The sequence below is a fragment of the Centropristis striata genome, chromosome 6 (assembly GCF_030273125.1).
Source record: "Centropristis striata isolate RG_2023a ecotype Rhode Island chromosome 6, C.striata_1.0, whole genome shotgun sequence".
NCBI classification, from domain to species: Eukaryota; Metazoa; Chordata; class Actinopteri; order Perciformes; family Serranidae; genus Centropristis; species Centropristis striata.
Window position 1 is genome coordinate 31212804 of NC_081522.1, and position 19843 is coordinate 31232646.

At 37.6% G+C, this 19843-nt stretch overlaps 1 protein-coding gene across 1 annotated transcript in view; it reads right to left on the reverse strand.

The window, feature by feature from the left end:
* The window catches only part of LOC131973675 (anoctamin-1-like), a 39009-nt gene that overhangs the window by 3574 nt on the left and 15592 nt on the right, over positions 1-19843 (reverse strand). The window contains exons 7-24 of the mRNA XM_059335727.1: positions 18069-18124; positions 17833-17871; positions 16406-16470; positions 15613-15747; positions 13879-14039; positions 12467-12549; positions 11892-11924; positions 10745-10816; positions 9415-9483; positions 9108-9309; positions 7671-7782; positions 7270-7327; positions 6770-6870; positions 5041-5183; positions 3643-3795; positions 3368-3420; positions 1535-1719; positions 199-304 (exon numbers count right to left, since the gene is read on the reverse strand). Of these exons, the coding sequence (XP_059191710.1) occupies positions 199-304; positions 1535-1719; positions 3368-3420; positions 3643-3795; positions 5041-5183; positions 6770-6870; positions 7270-7327; positions 7671-7782; positions 9108-9309; positions 9415-9483; positions 10745-10816; positions 11892-11924; positions 12467-12549; positions 13879-14039; positions 15613-15747; positions 16406-16470; positions 17833-17871; positions 18069-18124 (1826 nt within the window). The remainder of the gene's footprint in view (positions 1-198; positions 305-1534; positions 1720-3367; positions 3421-3642; positions 3796-5040; positions 5184-6769; positions 6871-7269; positions 7328-7670; positions 7783-9107; positions 9310-9414; positions 9484-10744; positions 10817-11891; positions 11925-12466; positions 12550-13878; positions 14040-15612; positions 15748-16405; positions 16471-17832; positions 17872-18068; positions 18125-19843) is intronic.

Sequence of the window (19843 nt, forward strand, 5' to 3'; positions counted from 1 at the left end):
TTTTGATGCCGATACTTTTGTACTATTACTTCAGTAAGTTTTGAACACAGGACTTTTACTTGTAGTGGAGTAATTTCACAGTGTGGTATTAGTACGTTTACTTAAGTAAGAGATCTGAATACTTTTCCACCACTAAAATATTATTAATACATTGATATGAACAGTTGTAGTCACCTATTTCCGACAGTTTCACCTTACCTGGAAAACAATGACAAATGCCAGTCGGACAGCCAGTACCGCCCAGAATTCCTTTGAGATCTCATATGGAGTATTTGACCAAGGGGGTTCTCTGTAGTCCTTATACCTTTAGAGACAAAATGCATTCTTTGGTTTGGTTTTCAATTATTGATAATCCAGCAGCTGATTGTTCCTTCTTGATGAACAGCTGTCTCATCTCCCAGCCTGAGAAAGAGTTGGTTACTGTCTGGTTTGTTGGACAAACACAATTACATCTGTTTTCCTGGCATAGTTGTTATGCAATTTTCCTTCTTCTATTTTTAGTGTCTGTTTGGTAGTTCCCTGGCTCTGAACAAATATATTTCACCAAGGAGAGGCACAGATGCCAATCAGATTTGTTCTCAGGCCTGCAGAGACATCTCTGTTATCCTCTTCCGACCAGAGCCAATTTCAGCCGGTTCAGAGCCGGTGCTCGTGTGGTTCGCAGTTGGTTCAACTTGCGAACCAGCTCTGAACCTGTTTGCTTTTCCACAGGCTCTAGAGTCACGTTATTACACTACTGCTAACATCTGTATATGTCTCCGCCCTCTCGGCAAGTATAATAACAACGACAGACATGTCTCTACAACACATCTGTGCTGCTCATTTTGATCACTATGGACGCCAAATATATTCTTATTAACACTGAATGTAAGATGTTAATGTTGGACTTTGTTGTAAGCTAATGCTAGCCCGCGAACATTAGCATGCTAGCATTCGCTGGCTAATGTTGGCACGCTAGCTCGCCCGTACCAATCACATTGCAGTTAAACAAATCAAACAAATGAAGGATATAGTTTGTTTCTCTCAACAGCATCCAGTCAGTCTTGTTGGTTGGATAGCCCCGCCCCCAGCCCCTGACGTAAGCGGTTCGCGGTTAAAGACCACCAAAGAGTTGGTGCCACTCTGGAACCAGTTTTTCTGGCCAGGAGCCGGCTCCTTGGCGGTAGAAAACAAATTAACCGTTCACAAATGGGCTCTGGTCGAAAAGCCCTATATGTGGCTCAGTGTGAATGATAGTGTATTAAATCAAATCCAGATTTTACCTGGATATGAGACCTTTGATGTGACAAGGACAAATGGGGCCAAAGTTACAAGCAATATTGATTTGGAAATAACAACAACTCTATGTAGAAAAATGTTTTGTTAGTTGTAGCACTCTGTGAACAGCAGCTAGGGAAAATCACATCTATGATAACTGTCCAACCAAACTCAGTAAACACTGACTTTGGTCTGACAGAGGCCATAGATTGTCTCAACATTGGTCTTACTTGATGAAAGTAACAATGACAATTCCAAATTGAGGTTGATTTCCCACCTGCACATGTCAACGTGGTAGCCAAGTTGCATTGGGTCCATGGCTTCTTTGCCTTCCTGGAAGTGGCTGACATTAAAGTAAGACAGCGTATGGTTGACAAATCCATGCATGGAGCCATCAGTGCTGTACATGTACTGGTAGACCATCCGAGGGATGAAGTCTGAAGTGAAGGAGATGACAAATGCCTAGGGGTTGTGGTTGGGGAGGTGGTGGTGGTAGGGGTGGGGTTTGAGGATTAGGGACAGAAATGGGAGTTAGAATATGTAAACAAGACAGTGTGGAATGTAAAAACATACACATTTAAATAAAAACAATCCACTGGACTGTAGTAGCTGAGTTAAATATGTTTTAATCATTAATTCAAGAGGCCACATCCGTTTTACTGTCAGGAAGTCCCAAGTTGTTTTCTTATACGAATCTGGGAAATATCTGGATAATCAGGTCTGGACATTGTCCAGAGTTGTCCTTACACACATGTAACACACAACAGGAGATTGTCAGTGTCAGGTGCTTTTGCTGGAAATATTCTGTTTGGTTAAGGCAAGGGGTGTGCAGGGGGCAGGACATGATGTAGTGTGCAGAAATCACAGTTTACAGCACATCTAAGGTCGCTTTCACAACCCAAGTCCGTTTGATTTGTCCAAATCAGAGTGAAACTGATACATTTGGTTCATTTTGTATTTTTTCAGTGAAGAGGGGCGTGTACGAAGGTGAAGGAATAAAAAATCTACTCACACTATTATTTGTTATTGGTTGAAAAGTTTGGCGGTGAAAAATGTAAACAAAGCAACGTGGAACCAATCGCAAACCCTGTACCTTTAATTCTACCGGCTGTAATCTGCTCTGGTGTTCTGACTAAACTAATTTGAAGAGAAACGTTTAGAACGAGCCCCTGTTGAGGCTCCGGGTCATTAATAATGTGTTGATCCATTATTTCCAACATGCTGCAATCAGACAGCTGTATTATCAGAGAAGGTGAGCCTTGATACTCATTATTAAGTTATTTTGAGCAATATCTTGATAATTCTGCAATGACAAATTAGCTTTAGCTCAATGGTAGACTGAATGACACAAATTTAATCTCTATAATATTATCTTTGTACAATCTACTGCGTTTTGGTTCATGTCCTTTAATTGGGTCGGATTCTGGTCCGATGTGCACAGTGGAATCGAACCGCACTAGGGTCTGTTTGGAAACAGAGACCCTCTCTGCAAACTCGGTTGTTTTGGTTGCACCAGAGTACGATTGGAGCGTTCACAAGCAACTAAACTAACCGTAACAAGGATTTAACCAGAGTTTGATTAAAACTGACTAAACTTTGGGTTGTGAAAGCGCCCTAAGACGGCACATGAGACTATAAACGCATCCGTTGTGACTACTATTTTTGCAATAGAGAATGGCCATTTTTCTTTGCACATATGTCACAGCAAGCAAGTAATGAACAATAAGCTGTTACTTTGGTGTAAGACTCAACTACATGTACATAAAGTTACATCTGCTCAAAAAAACCTATTCAAGCATTTAGCATGTCCTGACTTGGGCCGCCTTTGGGGACACATCTCAGACTAAAGACCAATTAATTGAGGGTACCTTGTTCAACATTAGGTAAAGTCTGATTTCTAGGTTAGTGGTTAAGGTTAGAGTTAGATTAAGGGTTAGGGGTTAGACAAGCCTAATGCTGTTACAGGGTTAAGGTTAGGCTTAGAAATAAATAAAATGGAATAAAATTCAATCCAACGTGATGGAAGAAAAACACACATTAAATGAAAGAATACCTTGGGAATGTACAGTGCATGCATTACAATCAATTATTACATTCAGGTTTTACTTACATTAATGATGACGGCCACATTTGCTACCCCTCTTAGTAAGTTGTACCATATACCTGTAGACATAACAATATGTATCAACTGCTGGATTTTGTAGATAAAACTGAAATCTTGTTTTTCTATAGTGCAGGAACATGTTTTCTTGTAGTTTGTTGGTTGTCTGGAACACTTCATAGTATCATCATTCCACCGAGATCTCACTGTATCCATTTACCATCAGATAATTGCAGGCATGGTATACCTTTAATAAGAGCTACAGTATGCTGAATGTAACCCACCAATATCTTTGGCTCTTGCTGCCACTGGTCTTCGCAACTCAGCCACAAATTTCTTGGCATCGAGTCGTATTTCAATGATGTTGTTGAGAAGAGCAAAGAGCGGAGCCAGGGGGAAGGATGCCACGAACAGTGTGACAAAACCAAACTGGATGACTGGACACAGAGGAAGAGAGAATAATATATTACAAAGTCATCACCATTAACTGTCAGTCCTATTTGTGTGATTAAATCCAGCCAAGACTAATCTAAATATACTTCAGTTACTAAAGCCCTTTACAGTAGATTATAGGTTCTCAAAGTGCGGCCTGGAGCCAATGGCGGTTGTTAGGTGTTAGTTTTTAATCCAACTGTACATTTCTCTGAAAGGATGAATCTCCGTTTCGTGGTCTTTAGCGGCATCTATAGGGATAAGTGGTAATTACATGGGTGGTTTAGACCTCAATTGACCTCACTCCCAGAGGTCCATGATGCAATGTTTTTTTTTAACCACTGGGATGCTGACTGTGTCTCCCCCTTCACTCTGTCTCTGGGAAGAGACTGTGACCGCAGCTGTAAAGATGGAGTCGGAGCAGGAGCCGGAGTCAGGCCCCTTGAGAAAAAACGTTGTGCTGGCGAGGAGAAGAAGCGGTTTCAAGATAAGTGGACAAATGCTTACTCTGCCTTACCTCACGGGTTGGAAAAAGTCATGTGCTTGATCTGCAAGCAGGTTAATGCAATGCTTAAGGACTTCAGCATATTGTGTATATATTTTTAATAGTAAATTAATAGTAATCATTTCTATATATATCCATTTAGGAGATGTTATTTCATCTTTATATTTGATATCCATTACTTAAAGCTTGATGTTATATATAATTTAATACTATATACTATAGCTGTGTTTATTACGTAGTAGTTAGTATTCTTTACTGAACCATATTATTCTATATCTTTAATGGTGTTCATAGCATCACTGTATTTAGAGATATATTGTATGTCATCTGTCTCCATAGGGATTTATTGTTATCCTGGTATTTCTGTATTTTTATTCGCTGGGATAGAGAACAGAGTTTATTGTTAGCAGGTTTGCAGTTGTGCTGTCTTTGCTAAAAAAAAAAAAAAAAAAGGAAAAGTAACAGCACTATGACACTGATTAATCTATGAAGATGCAACTGAGCACCTGAAAACCTTAAACAACATATATAATGTTTATGATCTAATTAACTATTACTCATGTTGATCATGTTCCAGCCTAATGAAACATAGGTGGTCTTTGATTCACGCTCCGGTGTGAGCAAGGTATTTATCTATATAGGATCTGTATCAAGGTTAAAGACTACAGAAAATCATACTGGTGAATGTTTTGCTTCTGTATTTTTCAAGTAGTGAGTGTGCAGGGATGTCATGTGAAGTACTGACTCATTTCCATATATTCAGGTGTTAATCCAGCAAATGGTTCCAGGAAGTGGTCAGTTTCATATCTCTGCATCTTCTTCTGTCTCTCTTCTTCTTGAAAAGCCCCCTGCTTTGACCGAATGTAGCGAATCAGCTTCTTCAGCTTGCTGAGAAACACACACACACACACACACACACACACACACACACACACAATATGTGAACACATTAGCATGCATTCCCTTTATAGAAGTTGTAATAAGTATTACTGTTTTCATAGTTTTGGAAACCTAGTCTACTCTGGTAATCTAAACATGTATGACATGAGATTTAAATCCCCAAATGCTTGGACACTGTTTCCCAATGTGGTGTGTACTGAGGTTGCTAAATCAACCCAACAAAGAGTGTATTATCTTAATAATAGGAGAGCAATGTCTTTTTTCATAGAGGCATTTAGAGTTACTGATATGCTTGCTTATTAAGGAGTCAAGTTAAAGTGATGCTACAAACATTCATCCATCCATCCATTCTCGGCCGATTATCCGGGGCCGGGTCGTGGGGGCAGCAGGCTACGGAGGGCATTCCAGGCGCCCCTCTCCCCAGCCACAACGTCCAATTTAATCTTAGTCCAATTATTAAAGATCTCAGATGCTAGTCAACTCTCCTGTTGTCTCTGACTGGTTGCATTAGTTCAGTAAAAATGCATCAGATTTTATACCTATTCTAGACGGTTCCTATGGTTTTAGAACAATACATTCATAGCATATTAATTTGGAATACAATAATACCCCATATATGCAAAGCTGTTCTGGAGAGGCACAATGCAAAAAGTGGTCTACCACTGCCAAACATTTTATATTTTTCCACCTCATGAGTGTTTGAAAATTAAGTCCCATGGGACAAGTATTTGCTCACGAGGCTCTCTGAGGAAACCTAGCAGAGAGCTGTCAAAAACACACATCCTTAATTTGTGATAGATACAGATAATTAAGTTTAAGATAATAACCACCTGCACTTTTGTAAAGCCAATCCGGTTCAGCTATAATCTGGTTCAAACCTGAACTCTGTCAGATTCCCCTACGACTTTAGTTTAGTTGAAATTTTATTTGACATTCCCAAGATTATACACATTCTGGTCAGATATATGTTTTAACACGTGTTGAAAAAAGGTGGATCCAGATCCTGTTATTGATGGGCAACGGTACCACGGAGCGCTCTAAAAATAGCACACACACCATTAAACATACACCAACGGTTTGCAGTTGTAAATAAGGCTGCGATTTCTGTGAATTTAGGCAACAAAATCACTGACCTATATGTTTGGGGCAAAAAACGTCCTGGTAAGGCGTTATAAAAAACAGTTTAACGTTAAATAAATGTACGTAAATGCCGGAAGTGAAGAAGTTACAAGGGTGATGTGAGCCACAGAAGTAACGTAAAAACCTAATTAATGTAAACAAAACCTAAGTTACGTAAAAAGTGAAGTAAGTAAATAAATTAGAATCAGTCACTCTGGGTTCCCACGGCTTTACCTAACCCTCTCCCCTCTCCTCCTCTCCCCGATCCTCCTTTTGTATTTTCCTTTTCAATTGTAATATATGCCTTGCCTCCATTTGTTCATTCTGTTGCCATTCCATACAAAAAATTTTATCACAAGAGTAAGAAAACTATTTACAGAATACAGCTACCCAATGAGGATTTTCCTTCACTGGAAGTAATAAGTTGTTATTAAAGTTAAGTACGGCATACTTACGGCACTCCGATTTCAAAAAGGTTGTTTTGAATTAGCTGCTTTCCCAACATGGTGATACTCAGCTGGATACACAGCTCCATGAGACAGCCTCCATGAGCACACTGTAAAACAATCCACCAAGTAAGTCAGTAAGTAAGTCAGTAAGTCAGAAAGTAAGTAAGTAAGTAAGTAAGGAACCTATCACACTATTCCAAGTGTGGTCAGTACAAATTAAATTAATTTAGTTTTTTTCACAGTATCAACTTTCTAAGTCTGTAACCACTGCTTCTATAACCTCATATTGATCCAAACAACCAAAATATCTGCCATCACTAGTGTTTTTGTGTCATATAAGCAGCAAAACAATAACTAAATGTAGACCCCAAAGTATTGAAATTATTATGCTTTCGTCTGTCTAAGGTCCCAGTACGTTTGACACTGGGACAGGAAAGAATAGCTGTATGTGGTTACAAAACATTTTGTTTACAGATAATTTATAATAATAAACATGTAGACCTTACCTCTTCCATTCTGTAGGATTCAAACACATAGAGGTAGCTGCCTGGTCTGCCTACTAGTCTATAGGAAAAAATTAATGAAAGCATTAAGAGTAGACATGAAGAGTTATTCATCTTGAAACATTTTGCCAGTTATTGAAATTACATGAAAGCAGTCGAACATATGAGAATGACAGAAAACGTCACTGAAACCTACACAATTACACTTTGAAATACAACCTTGATTGTAAAAAAGTTGAAGTGCCACGTCAAATATAAACAATTAAAATATAAACAGAATCTATCAAATTCAGAATTGAGAGTTTATCAGTTCAAACACTAAATATATTGTCTTTGGATGGTTTTCAACTGAACAAGATGAACGCACTAGTTTGGAACCAGGGTTGTATAATGAGGTTACTAACCTTCCCCTGAAGAAAGCAATGTAGATGATGGGGGTGAACGCGTTGACAAACTTGAGAATGAAGGTCTTGAAGATTAGTCGTTCCTCAAAACTTTTGTCTGTTTTAGGAACCTCTAAAAAGGAACAGACGATTCCCTTTAATTCTTTTTGCAATTTGCATTGAAAAACAAGTTACCATTTTGCCTTATAGATAGAAATAATTAATATACCATCACTCTCACAGGCTTCAATCACACAATACTTAAATATAATTGAACATGAAAATGGACTTCAGAAAGCCACACATTAATGTTCTAAACCCTTATACACCTTAATAGGTTCAATGCATTGATTATTAAGTCAATTTCATTTTCTCAAATACATTTTCAGTTCCTTTCATATGATGTATATCACTTATATGTGAAAAAATCTAAAAATCTACTGCCCACCACCCACAATTCTGTGTCCAATTGGGTCAAATGACAACAAATTATTTTTTTTAGTCAGTAGTATTAGTCAACAGTATTTGTAAGCATATATATCTCTACATTCTCACAGTGGTGGAAAAAGTAAAGTACAGATTGCTTACTAAAGTAAAAGTACTAATACCACACTGTGAAAATACTCCACTACAAGTAAAATTCCTGCATTCAAAACTTACTGAAGTAAAAGTACAAAAGTATCAGCATCAAAATGTACTTAAAGTAAATGTATTCCCTATGCAGAATGGATCCACTCAGATTGTTTTGTATATTCTAAATATATTATTAGATTAATAATATTGATGCATTTATTAATGAAATCACAGTAGGGCTCATTTAACTACTTAATAGACTGTTGTTAATGTAGTTTAGTTTATAAACCTGAGTGATCATTTTAAATTGATTTATTTCTTCATGTTAAATCTCGATCTGAAAAGTAACTAAAGTTGTCAGCTAAATGTAGTGGAGTAAAAAATACGATATTTACCTCAAAATGTAGTGTAGTATAAAGTTACATAAAATGGAAATACTCAAGTAAAGTACAAGTACCTCCAAATTGTACTTAAGTACAGTACTTGAGTAAATGTACTTAGTTACATTCCACCATTGCATTCCCACAATACTTCATTCAGAATGGCATTTTGACACACGTTTTGAAAATATTGCACCTTAATAATTAGGATATTGCACTATGTTGCAAATTTTATAACACTCTGATTATTTTTTAGGGCCTTCTTATCTTTGTACAGTCTATACATTTAATCTCTATTCACATAGTGACAACCACAAAGTATTGCATGCACATCCCAATATTATGTGAGGCACATTAGGCAAAATTAATATCAAGAAAAAGGTGCTTCCACACTGAATATAATATTCTGTGTTAAAAAGTCCCATTGTCCACTATTATCATAGACATATGTGACCTATTGACCCCGTTTAGTGCCTGAGCTAAGTCTACAGCGAACCTAACTTACCTAACACAGTGAGCCATCGTGCCACAGCTCCATACACCTCGTCTAATATGAGGATGACCACCAGGTTAATGATGGCTGCAGTGGTTTTCACCGTTAGTTGTACGTGGCTCCTTGTGACCGGATTGGCGCTCATATGAAGAGCTGCTTTTGTGGAGATCCGGTAGAGTATCACACCAAACACAATGGCAAATGTAACACCGATCTGACAATAAAATAGATTTACAGCATTACAAACAGAATATGATACATATCTGTGAATCATCAATGATACACAGTACTAAAAACAGAAAATTGGGGTTCTTCTTACCATTAACAGCATCATGACAACGTTAGTCATGTAGGCTGGGAAGCGGTCTCGACATGTGAGCTTTTCAACCTAAACATCCAAAAATAAAAAAAATATATTCACAGCTGTTAAGAAATTACTGACATGACCAGAGTGTTGAACGGAGCAAGGAATATTACAGCAGATTATTACAGTCAATTTCACATCATTAAAAGTATTGCAGTTTGAATTCCAGTCAAACTTAGAGGCACTTAGTTTAGATGGAGACGATCTGGACAGAAAATGCTAAAGTATTGTTGCGTTCTCACTTTTTATTCCGCGTTTAGATGAGCGTTTTTAGGGGGAAATCTGCATGCATATGGTGACACAAAAGTCGATGTGGTATGCAGCCATGTAGCTAGGTGGTACTGTGAAAAACTGCCTCACAACAAGAGCGTTGACACTTATACTCCTACTTCTCTTCCTCGTAGCGTGAAATAGAATAGAAATAGAAAAAAAGGTAATTAATGCGCCTTCTCTGTTCTGTTATATTATCTGTGATAATTCTGCTTAACTGCTGAAATGACTCCTGGATAGTTATCAGAGCTGCTAGGGCAACTTGAATGTCTGACTGATGGAAATAGTCCGACATGTTTGTTATCGTTTGCCTGGACTGCACATGGATGTTACGTAAACGTGACGAGAGCCAACGTGAGCTGATCAGAGACAGTTTTGCGTTTTCAACCCTTTAGACGGAAACACAACGATGGAGCGTTTTTAAGATTTCCACTCTTGAGGGTGGTTTCAGGGGGTTGTTTTGAGACATGTCTATGGTGCAACCAAATAGGAATTTCCACTCAGTGAATAATAAAGTATTCATATTCATTTTTTTTTTGTTTTTAAGCCCCAGAAAGGCTGTTTCGTCTAAACGAAAGGCACATCTCATAATATAGAGGGCGTCGTGTAAACAGGTCCTTAATGTAAATCAAAACTCTTATGGAAAGCCTATTGTTGAATTCCTAGGGTACTAACATTACATTTAACTGTAAACCAGAGAGGTTATGGCCTCAATATTCAACAAAGCTAGAGTTCATTGAAGCACATCTAGAGATGGAGCCAATTAAAGGGGAGAAAAATGCAGTGTTTATCTGTGTCTGCAAAGCTCTACAGGGCAACAAGGTTCCTGCTATACTATATATGTAAATTTATTGATCAGATATTATATACAGCCTGGTAACTAGACATGAAAACTACACACTTACAGTAAATTAATGTTGAGGTGAAAAACCACTGAAAGGCTTTGAAAGAATATAAATATAAATATATTCATAACACATACAACCTGATATATGCAAATACACCATATATTTACCTTATGCTGTGAATGATCTTTGCTCATAGATTTCTGCATGACCCTGAATTCATATTCGGCCCTGGGGTGGTCCTGTGATGGTGACCGGAATAGAAATGACAAACATAAAGAGTGAAACAAATAGAAAAGTAGTAAATTATACTGGCATAAAAAGGCATTTTTTCACTGTTGGTCAAAAGTAAAAAAAAAAAGCTACAAACTCCTGCACATGGTATCACATAATGTTAGCAGATATAACATTTAACCTATACATGGCCTTCATAAGGTAAATCTGAAAAAAGTACAATGATAAAGTATGATGGTGATATACAATGATGATGCAGGGTAATAGACTTTGATGATTAAGTATAGCACAGTGAGTCAATACTCACCAACTGAACTAATGGAAATGTTAACATAAAAAAGGAAGTAACAAGAAACATTATGTAGGACAATAACAAGAAACAGTTAAAATGAGTAGAAGGATAAAAGCTTGAGGTGAAAGGTCAGGTAATAGTCACAGCGCTTCAAGAGAAGAAAAATTATCACATGGTAAAGGTTGAAAGAAGCAGTTCATGGAACCTGGGAGGTGCTACAAACCCGTCATTCTCATCCTGAAACTTTGACAGTCTGTAAAGCTCTTTGAGGCAAATTTGTGATTTTTTTTAGAAAAGCTATGTTTTAGTCATTTCATATTTTTTTGTGACTAAACTATTTGGCCTCACTGGAGCCGCAATACTTATGTCAAGAGTTTTTCAGAGATCAGGCACAGTGTTAATTGGATAGGAAGAATTGATGTCATGAAGTCAACTTTGTAATAATATCGTAAGAAAATGATTAACTATGCAAAAAATGTAAAAAAAATAAAAATAAAAAATGTTTGTAGAAATTACAGTAAAACACTGTCAAATTGCAACAGAAATAGGACATGAAATTAAAAATGTAATATCACCATAGTGATATCCAGACGCTTTTAATAAGCGTAAATCAAGGATTAGTACAAAACTTTCAAACTGTAGAAAACACTCCGTTTTTTCATGTAAAATTAAAGGAGAAATACCATAATGTCATAAGGACGCGATAACCCTAAAAATAAAGGGACTATTCAGTCTAAATTACAGTTTCTGATAATATTTTCATTTAAATTTACAGTAGAAAACCCACTCACTGTATTTTTACGGTGAAGTTCTGGCAACCACAGCTGCCGGTGCAGATTTTTTTTACAGTGTGTTGAAGAGGAAAACATAAATTATATTTTGAAACATTTAAGTAGAACAAATACTCCATTTACAAATACCATTTACACTAACATTATGTGTCTTATGTGGTGTGTTGTGACAAGAGGTTGGCAGGAGTAGCAGCAGAAAGGTTACAAGAATAAAGAGAGGGGGATAATTGAGTAATAGTAATTTATCCAAACCTTGAGAGCTTCCTGTGAAAAAATAAACCGAGAGACAGAGAGGGGGTTATTACGAAATTACGGTAATTTCTCAACATGTTTTTACTGTGTTGAAGGAAACTGTAAAATGAATGTTACTTTGGGACCTGGCTGGGACATTATGTAAAATGATTTCAGTACAATCATACATATTTTAAATGAATCATCAAATTGCACCAGTTTGAATGAAAAGCAGCACAATATATGTAGAGTACAGTTGAAGGGGTTCTTCATACAGGTGGAGCTCACCTCTTCCTATGTCAGGTTATTTGTTATTTGTTATCTATTATTTGGGCACCACTCACCTCCTCATCTTCAAACCCTGTCAGGTCCCATTCATAGTTCAGTCTCATCTGCCTCCTCTTCCAATTCTCCATGAACATGGCAGCTTTGAACAGGACAAAACATAATCAGACAAATACAGAAGCACTCAGAAAGTTACATTTATGACACTTTTTTTTTATCAGGCTTTAACTTTAAATCTTTTACCCAATGCACCTGGTCACTTAATTCAGTCAGAGAGGTCAGTAGTAGTAAAAATGTCCATGGTTAGGTAATATTGGACAAGTAATAACTAGAAATATATATATTATAAATATATATGTTATAAGACAATCTTTCAGATTCACTGATATATTATATACACTGTACATAGGGATGGGCGTTTGGAAGAAACCTGCTAACTCCAGCATCTATAACGTTAACGATCAATTAATCAATTAATTGATACATGGACAAAATAAAAGATATATATACATATATATATATATACACACACACACACACAGAGTACTATGCAAAAGCCTGTTTTGATAAAGAACGCTTTTATTTTGAAAGGACGAAAGTAGACTTCCTGTCAATCGTGAAACTCAAGTGAGGTGATACTGTAAAGATAATGTCAAGGAGTTCAATGATTTATGTTTCAACCCCCGAAGAGGCATGAGGTTAGTTTTCACTGTAATTGTGCATATTAAGTGTGTTTTGTGTTCTTATATTCTTGTACTTCTGTGTGTTTTATAATTGTTATTGCAACTTTCAGTTTGCAAACTGTATCATCGGCTTATTGGTGTACGGCCGCAGAACTGAACGCTCGTTCGCTTGTTTCAGTTCAGTGAGTACTGAAATGCAGTCAGAGATAAAAGTAAAATTAAAAAATACACAGATCGATTCAAAATTACACATGATCGACCAAACTCTTAACGATCATTAATCGATCATCAATTAATTATTCCCATCCCTAGTACATACTATGTATACTATGTAACATATTGAAAAATAAGGCTTTGTTGGTGTGAGCGAGCTAAGAAAGCACTGCATATTTGTTTTCCAACTTGCAATTCCACAGTGCTGACCTAATAGGTCAGTTTTAATATGGTAAATATAGCGCTTTTATCCAAAGCGCTTTAGACTACAGACTGCGCTCATTCACCCATTCACACACACATTCATACTGGTGGCAGAGGCTATCTTACAACAGTGCCACCTGCCACCATTGGGAATTCATTCACATGATGAATCCAGCATTGGTGGGCCTTTCGGGGTTCAGTATCTTGCTCAAGGATACTTTGACATGTAGGCTGCCATGGTCAGGGATCGAACCACCAACCTTCCGATCAGTGGGTGACCGTTCTACCAGCTGAGCCACAGCCACCCCAATATGCTATTTGTGAATGCAATGAGAGAGAGAAAGGATTGATTAAAGAAGAGCAGCACTCACCCCACAGAGCCATGAATATAGAAAAGAAAACAGTGGCAGGGTTGTCGAACAGGTGGCTGGCCCGAGCGGTTGCACAGGCGGTACTAAGTTTCCAGTAGCTGCACACTCGGTCACACAGGGGACACATGGTGATGTTGTTCTTTGGGTGGCAGATCTCCATGCTGGAAAACAAGGCACACACACACACACACACACACACACACACACACACACACACACACACACAAACACACACCACCCATGCATACAAACACACATTCACAGAGCCCATATCACACAAAGGAACAACATGAAAATCAGTAGTGGAAAAAGTATTCTGATCTATTACTTAAGTAAAAGTATTAATACCACACTGTGAAATTACTCCACTACAAGTAAAAGTCCTGCTTTCAAAACCTCAACACTTCAAGTATCAGCATCAGAATGTACTCTTAAAGTATCAAAAGTAAAAGTACTAATTATGCAGAATGGACCCACTCAGATTATTTTATATATTCTAAATATATCATTAGATTATTATTATTGATGCATTTATGAAAGCACATTTTAACTATTTAATATGCTGTTATGAGGTGTATTAAGAAAAAAAGTCCAATCACCTAAAAAAGTTAAATCTCGACCTGAAAAGTAATATAAACCATATCATAGATCAGTCAAACTAGAATGAACAGACATAACACATAAACTGTCGGATTCAGCTTGGTTATTCTTGTTCCTTAAGTATCGTAGCATAAGTATAAATCAATTTTGAAACTAAATAGAATATAATAATATTTGCTGCAATCGTCAACTGTAGGTTTTCTCTTCAGTGACAAAAGTAATCCTATAAAGAAAAAAAAGTTCATATTTCAGTATGAAAAACCTTTTAATACTTTTTAATACATTTTTCATTTCACAACTACAAATATTTGAAGAGTAATATTAGCTGTTATTCCTCCTTAAATGCTAGTTTCAATGTAGATTTCCTCTAACTGAAGCAGTCACACAATAACTGAACCCAGTGAGGCCATTCTGAGACAGACAGGGGGACTTGTCTTCTGTCTGTGTGATTTCTGTGTGTCCAGATGAGACTCATATTAGCACTTGAACAGAGCATGTGTGGTGTGTGTCTGTATTAAGTACGTGCCGGCAGGATGTGTCATAATATCCTGTGGATGACGAGAAGCAGGTCGAGGAAGTGGAGGAGGCCCCTTCCCCAACTCATTCATCAAATCTTTTCTTTGTTTCACTATGTCTGCACTTTTCTTTTCTCCATTTCTCTTTCCACTTTGATTTTTTTAAAGGGCTTTGCACCCCAAATATACATACAAAAATACAAATATTGACATTTTTGGGGGGAGACCATTCTCAAATTGGCTGACAAGATTGGAAGGGTGAGTGTGTGGGTGTGTCTGTGTCATTGTGTGTGTGTGTGTGTGTGTGTGTGTGTGTGTGTCTGTGTGTCTGTGTGTCTGTGAGTGTGTGTGTGTGTGTGTGTGTGTGTATGTGTGTGTGCTTGTGTGTCAGTGAGTGTGTTTGTGTCATTATGTGTGTGTGTGCGTGTGTGTCTGTGTGTATGTATGTGTGTGGTGTGTGTGTCTGTGTGTGTGTGTCATTATGTGTGTGTGTGTGTGTGTGTGTGTGTGTGTGTGTGTGCGTGCGTGCGTGCGTGCATGCGTGCGTGCGTGTGTGTGTGTGTGTGTGTGTGTGTGTGTTTATGTATGTATGTGTGTGTGTGTGTGTGTGTGTGTGTACCTTGGTATGTTGTCATCCACTGTTGCACATCCATACAGAAACACAATGACGCCCACCAGAGAGGCAGGAATCAACATCTGGGTATAGAGACCCAACCAGGCAAAGTAGAGACCAATCTTCTCACCAAAATACTTCCTAAACAACACAAAAAAGATGTGAATCATTTTGATTCTTCAGACAGAACGGTCATGTTGGACATGGGAATTTGAACTGCACTGATTGTTTGACCGGGGTCATCAAATTCCAGAGGGAAAGCAAGCAGGGATTTAGATTAGAAACAGCCCTGTGTTAAATCACCCCAGGAGGCTGCATTGGTGGGGATGTGTTGTTTAAGATCCTGCTGAGATAATGAAATGTGATCCAGGAAGTTTAACTGGAGTAACAAATTATGCACGTAAAGGCTTAAGAGATGCCAAAACAGATTGTAGAGAGGATTTTACAACACTGAGGCTATCTGCACACATTTTTTTAAAGAAGAAAAGAAAGAAAATGTCATACTTTTTGTTGGAATTTATTATGTATCGCTACAAACAAATAGTTGAATACAATGAACTGTGTTCAACTTTTTCACATACAGTCATGGAAAAAATGATTAGACCACTTTTTTTCAAAAACACACTCAATTACCATTGCTTAATACTTTTTTTTTTTAAAGCCAAGACCACAATCTAGTTGGGTCATAAAATAAAGCAAATGGTTCACGAAGCTTCATTGTCACTTCACTAATATCACAGTCGTTACCATACAAGTAAGCTTGGCAGTTAATGATATACCTCAAGAAATGGGTCCTTACCGCACAAGTCCAATAGGCTGGTATTTGTAGAAGACACTGTAGTTTGCCCACTCTTCGTACAAAAGCTGAGGAAGACAATCAACAGTGTTTTGTTGCATTATTTGCACAGCTTTATCATGCCTTATCACTACTGCCATATTTGTCTAGAGCACAACTGTTGGGCAGACTGTGACCATGCTAGTTGGGTTAGCCACTACATGTGTACTTTAACTGACAAACACTCCACTGTCATTTTACTCTATTTGACTGGTCTTTAGCCTATAAGTTGATTCACATGCAGTGGTGGAAGAGGTATTCAGCTCCCTTACTTCAGTTAAAGTACTAATACCACACTGAAATGACTCCACTACAAGTAATAGTCCTGCATTCAAAACTTACTGAAGTAAAAGTAAAAAAGTATCATCATCAAAATTTACTTTTACCAAAGTAAAGTACTTGTTATGCAGAATGGACTCACTCATTGTTTTATATATTGCAATATATTATTTGATTATTTATATTGATGCATTTTTGTAAGCAGTGCTTTAATTTAGTTAACACAGGCCTCATTTTAACTACTTAATATACTGTTATGAAGTTTAATGGGGGAAAAAAGTCTAATCACTTTAAATTGATCATGTTAACATGATCGAGCTGCGTTTTACTGCTGTCGAGGTAGGGCTCATTTTAACTACTGGATGTACTATTATGTGGTTTAATTCATAAACATGTGCAATCATTTTAAATGTATCATGTTTTTCATGTTAAATCTCAACCTGTAAAGTAACTAAAGCTGGCAGCTAAATGTAGTGAAGTAAAAAGTACAATATTTGCCTTTAAGATATAGTGGAATAGAAGTGTAAAGTGACATAAAATGGAAATACTCAAGTAAAGTACAAGTGCCTCAAAATTGTACTTAAGTACAGTACTTGAGTAAATGTACTTAGTTACTTTCAACCACTGCTTACATGTTTAAAACATGTTTATACCGGTTGATTCAATGTAATCATAAATGTGCTGTAAATAGTGCATTTGTTTCAGCAAGGATTAATATACATTTGCTGAGTATTATCAGAAGAAGGACATTTTTTGTGTAACTAACTAATAAGAGCTGTTTGTGGCTAATTGATGTGGTTTTAATAGTTTTTGACTTAACAATGGAGCTCTATAGCATAGATGAAATAAATAAATCAGGCTTTGGATACACATGATATGGTTAGTAGGATTAATTGATCTTATGATAATAACATTGAAGACTTTTTTCCTACACATTAATAGGGTACCAGTAGATGTCAGCAGCAGCTGTCAACAAGTGTGTGAAAAAAGAGAATCACTCACTCAGCATGCTGAAGCAGATCATGCATTCGTGCAAAGCTGTGCAAAAGCAAAAACATTGTCTTGACAGCAGTCTCTGAAGACTTGCTTCCATATAGAAACCACTTTCTCACCTTTCTGTCATTTGGCTCTGCACTCTCATTAATATCTCCCTGAAAAAGTAAAGAGAAAATCTAAAGCTAGTTACTTTGCACACTGACTGGAGACTGTGAAACCAGGTTTGATCATCTAAGATGGCAGCATCTTTCCCCCTCAGAGTGATGACAAAATGTTACATCAGCTTGTAAATATGGTTGCAAACTAGCACCATCTATGACCATAACTTAGTGGCAGGATTAGTACTACTCACATCATGAAGAGGGTAAGCTGCAGTATAAACACCACTACCCAGGAGACTGGTGATACCTGCCGAGAAAAAAACAAATAGACTCAGGTGTTAAGGTCTTAATCTTAGCTTAAGGCGTGTTTCCACTGAGTACTTTTTGAAAAGTGGTGTTTTGGCTACGCTCACTAGTTAGTTCCCCTCGGCCTCTGTTCCCATACAGGTACTTTTGTAGCGGCCAACCAACGGACTTTGAATGTGACGTAAATAGTTCTGCGACATTTACGTGATTATTCAGCGTCAGTTTTGACCGTGATGTCAGTGACGCGACACTGACAACAGACCGATGCAGCAAGTCCAAACACTTTTTCCTTTGTCCATCGTCTTCTCTTTGGTTTATTGTTCTCAATTCTCTCCTCTCAGTCTGCTCTGCTTATTTCTTTTACAAATGTTTTGTTGTGGTTGTGTCAAGTTCTACTAACGTCATATCCCGCCTCAACCGTATCCAATCACTATTGGACTATTTAGTCGTCAGTAGCGGCTCAGGAAACTAAATACCAGAGGCAGGTACTTTGTGAGCCACTAACCGGTCAAGTTGGGTGGCTCTCTCCCAAGCCACACCCATTCTAGCGGCTTACTAGAGGGGAAAGTGCCTCATGGAAACGAGCCTTTAGTAAATGTGTCCACAGTCTTTATTCCTCCTAATACAAGCACTGCAGCCCTGAATCTACTAGCCATTACACAGACTTTATCCACCAGCTCCCTAGTATACTACAAGTCTGTGTAATGTATGATTGTGTGAATAGAGCAGGTGCTGATGACATTTGTGTCATGTAATTGGCATAAAACCAGAATACAGACATCTGTTTGTGATGAATGGTAATTTAAACAAAGACGGCAACAAATGTATCTTACAGGAGAGACAACAAGATTCAGGAACTTGTGCCAGTAAGAGCAGAGGCTGACCAAATTAAAAAAAAAAAAAAAAACAGCTAAATGACTGCAGCATACCTCATGTGCTGCCTCCTGCACTCTCAAACCACCAGGGGCCACCCCTTACTTAAACTGACAGGGTATTTCTGGTAAGTGAAAACTTGTCTGACATGGACAGTGACTAAATCTCTATCCAAAAAATCAGTTATGGACATTGTAATCACAACATCTACTAAAAAAGGATCCAACCAGCCAACACACATTATGAGTCTCTACACAGATGATATTTTGCTTTTCCTACAATAACTCATCAACAAGAGACGATTAAACATTGAATCATTAGTCATGTTCAAAAATTTGCAATACCTCATAGGACGAATATGAGACTCAAACTCTTTTATTTTGGTATTCATTGACAGAATGCTCTTTTCACCTTCACTATCATTGACTATCAGTCATTTTTGAAAATACATGAGCAATTAATGACAAATAAGGTTTATAAACAAATAGAGATCTGGCTCAGTCGGACTTTCTGATGTCCACAGCTGATGCGCTCACATATGCTCACTGTGTGAAAGTGGACTGACACACTTACAGTGTCTTTGCAGTTAAATTGGTCTGATCTATTTAAAAACATAGCACAAGCCCAGCCCAAGTACGCATCATACTGGGAGTTATTCAGGGCTTCACCCCTCACAACCCACACTTGAAACTTTGCCACTTGGATAATTTAAATCATCTGTAAAAAGTAGGCAAATTGCGCTCAGCTTCAAAACATCATGGGCGTGTTTACACTGTAATAATTAGTGCAATATCTTCTATGAATCTAACCTTATGACAGGGCAGATATCAGTTGCAAGTGATGCGCA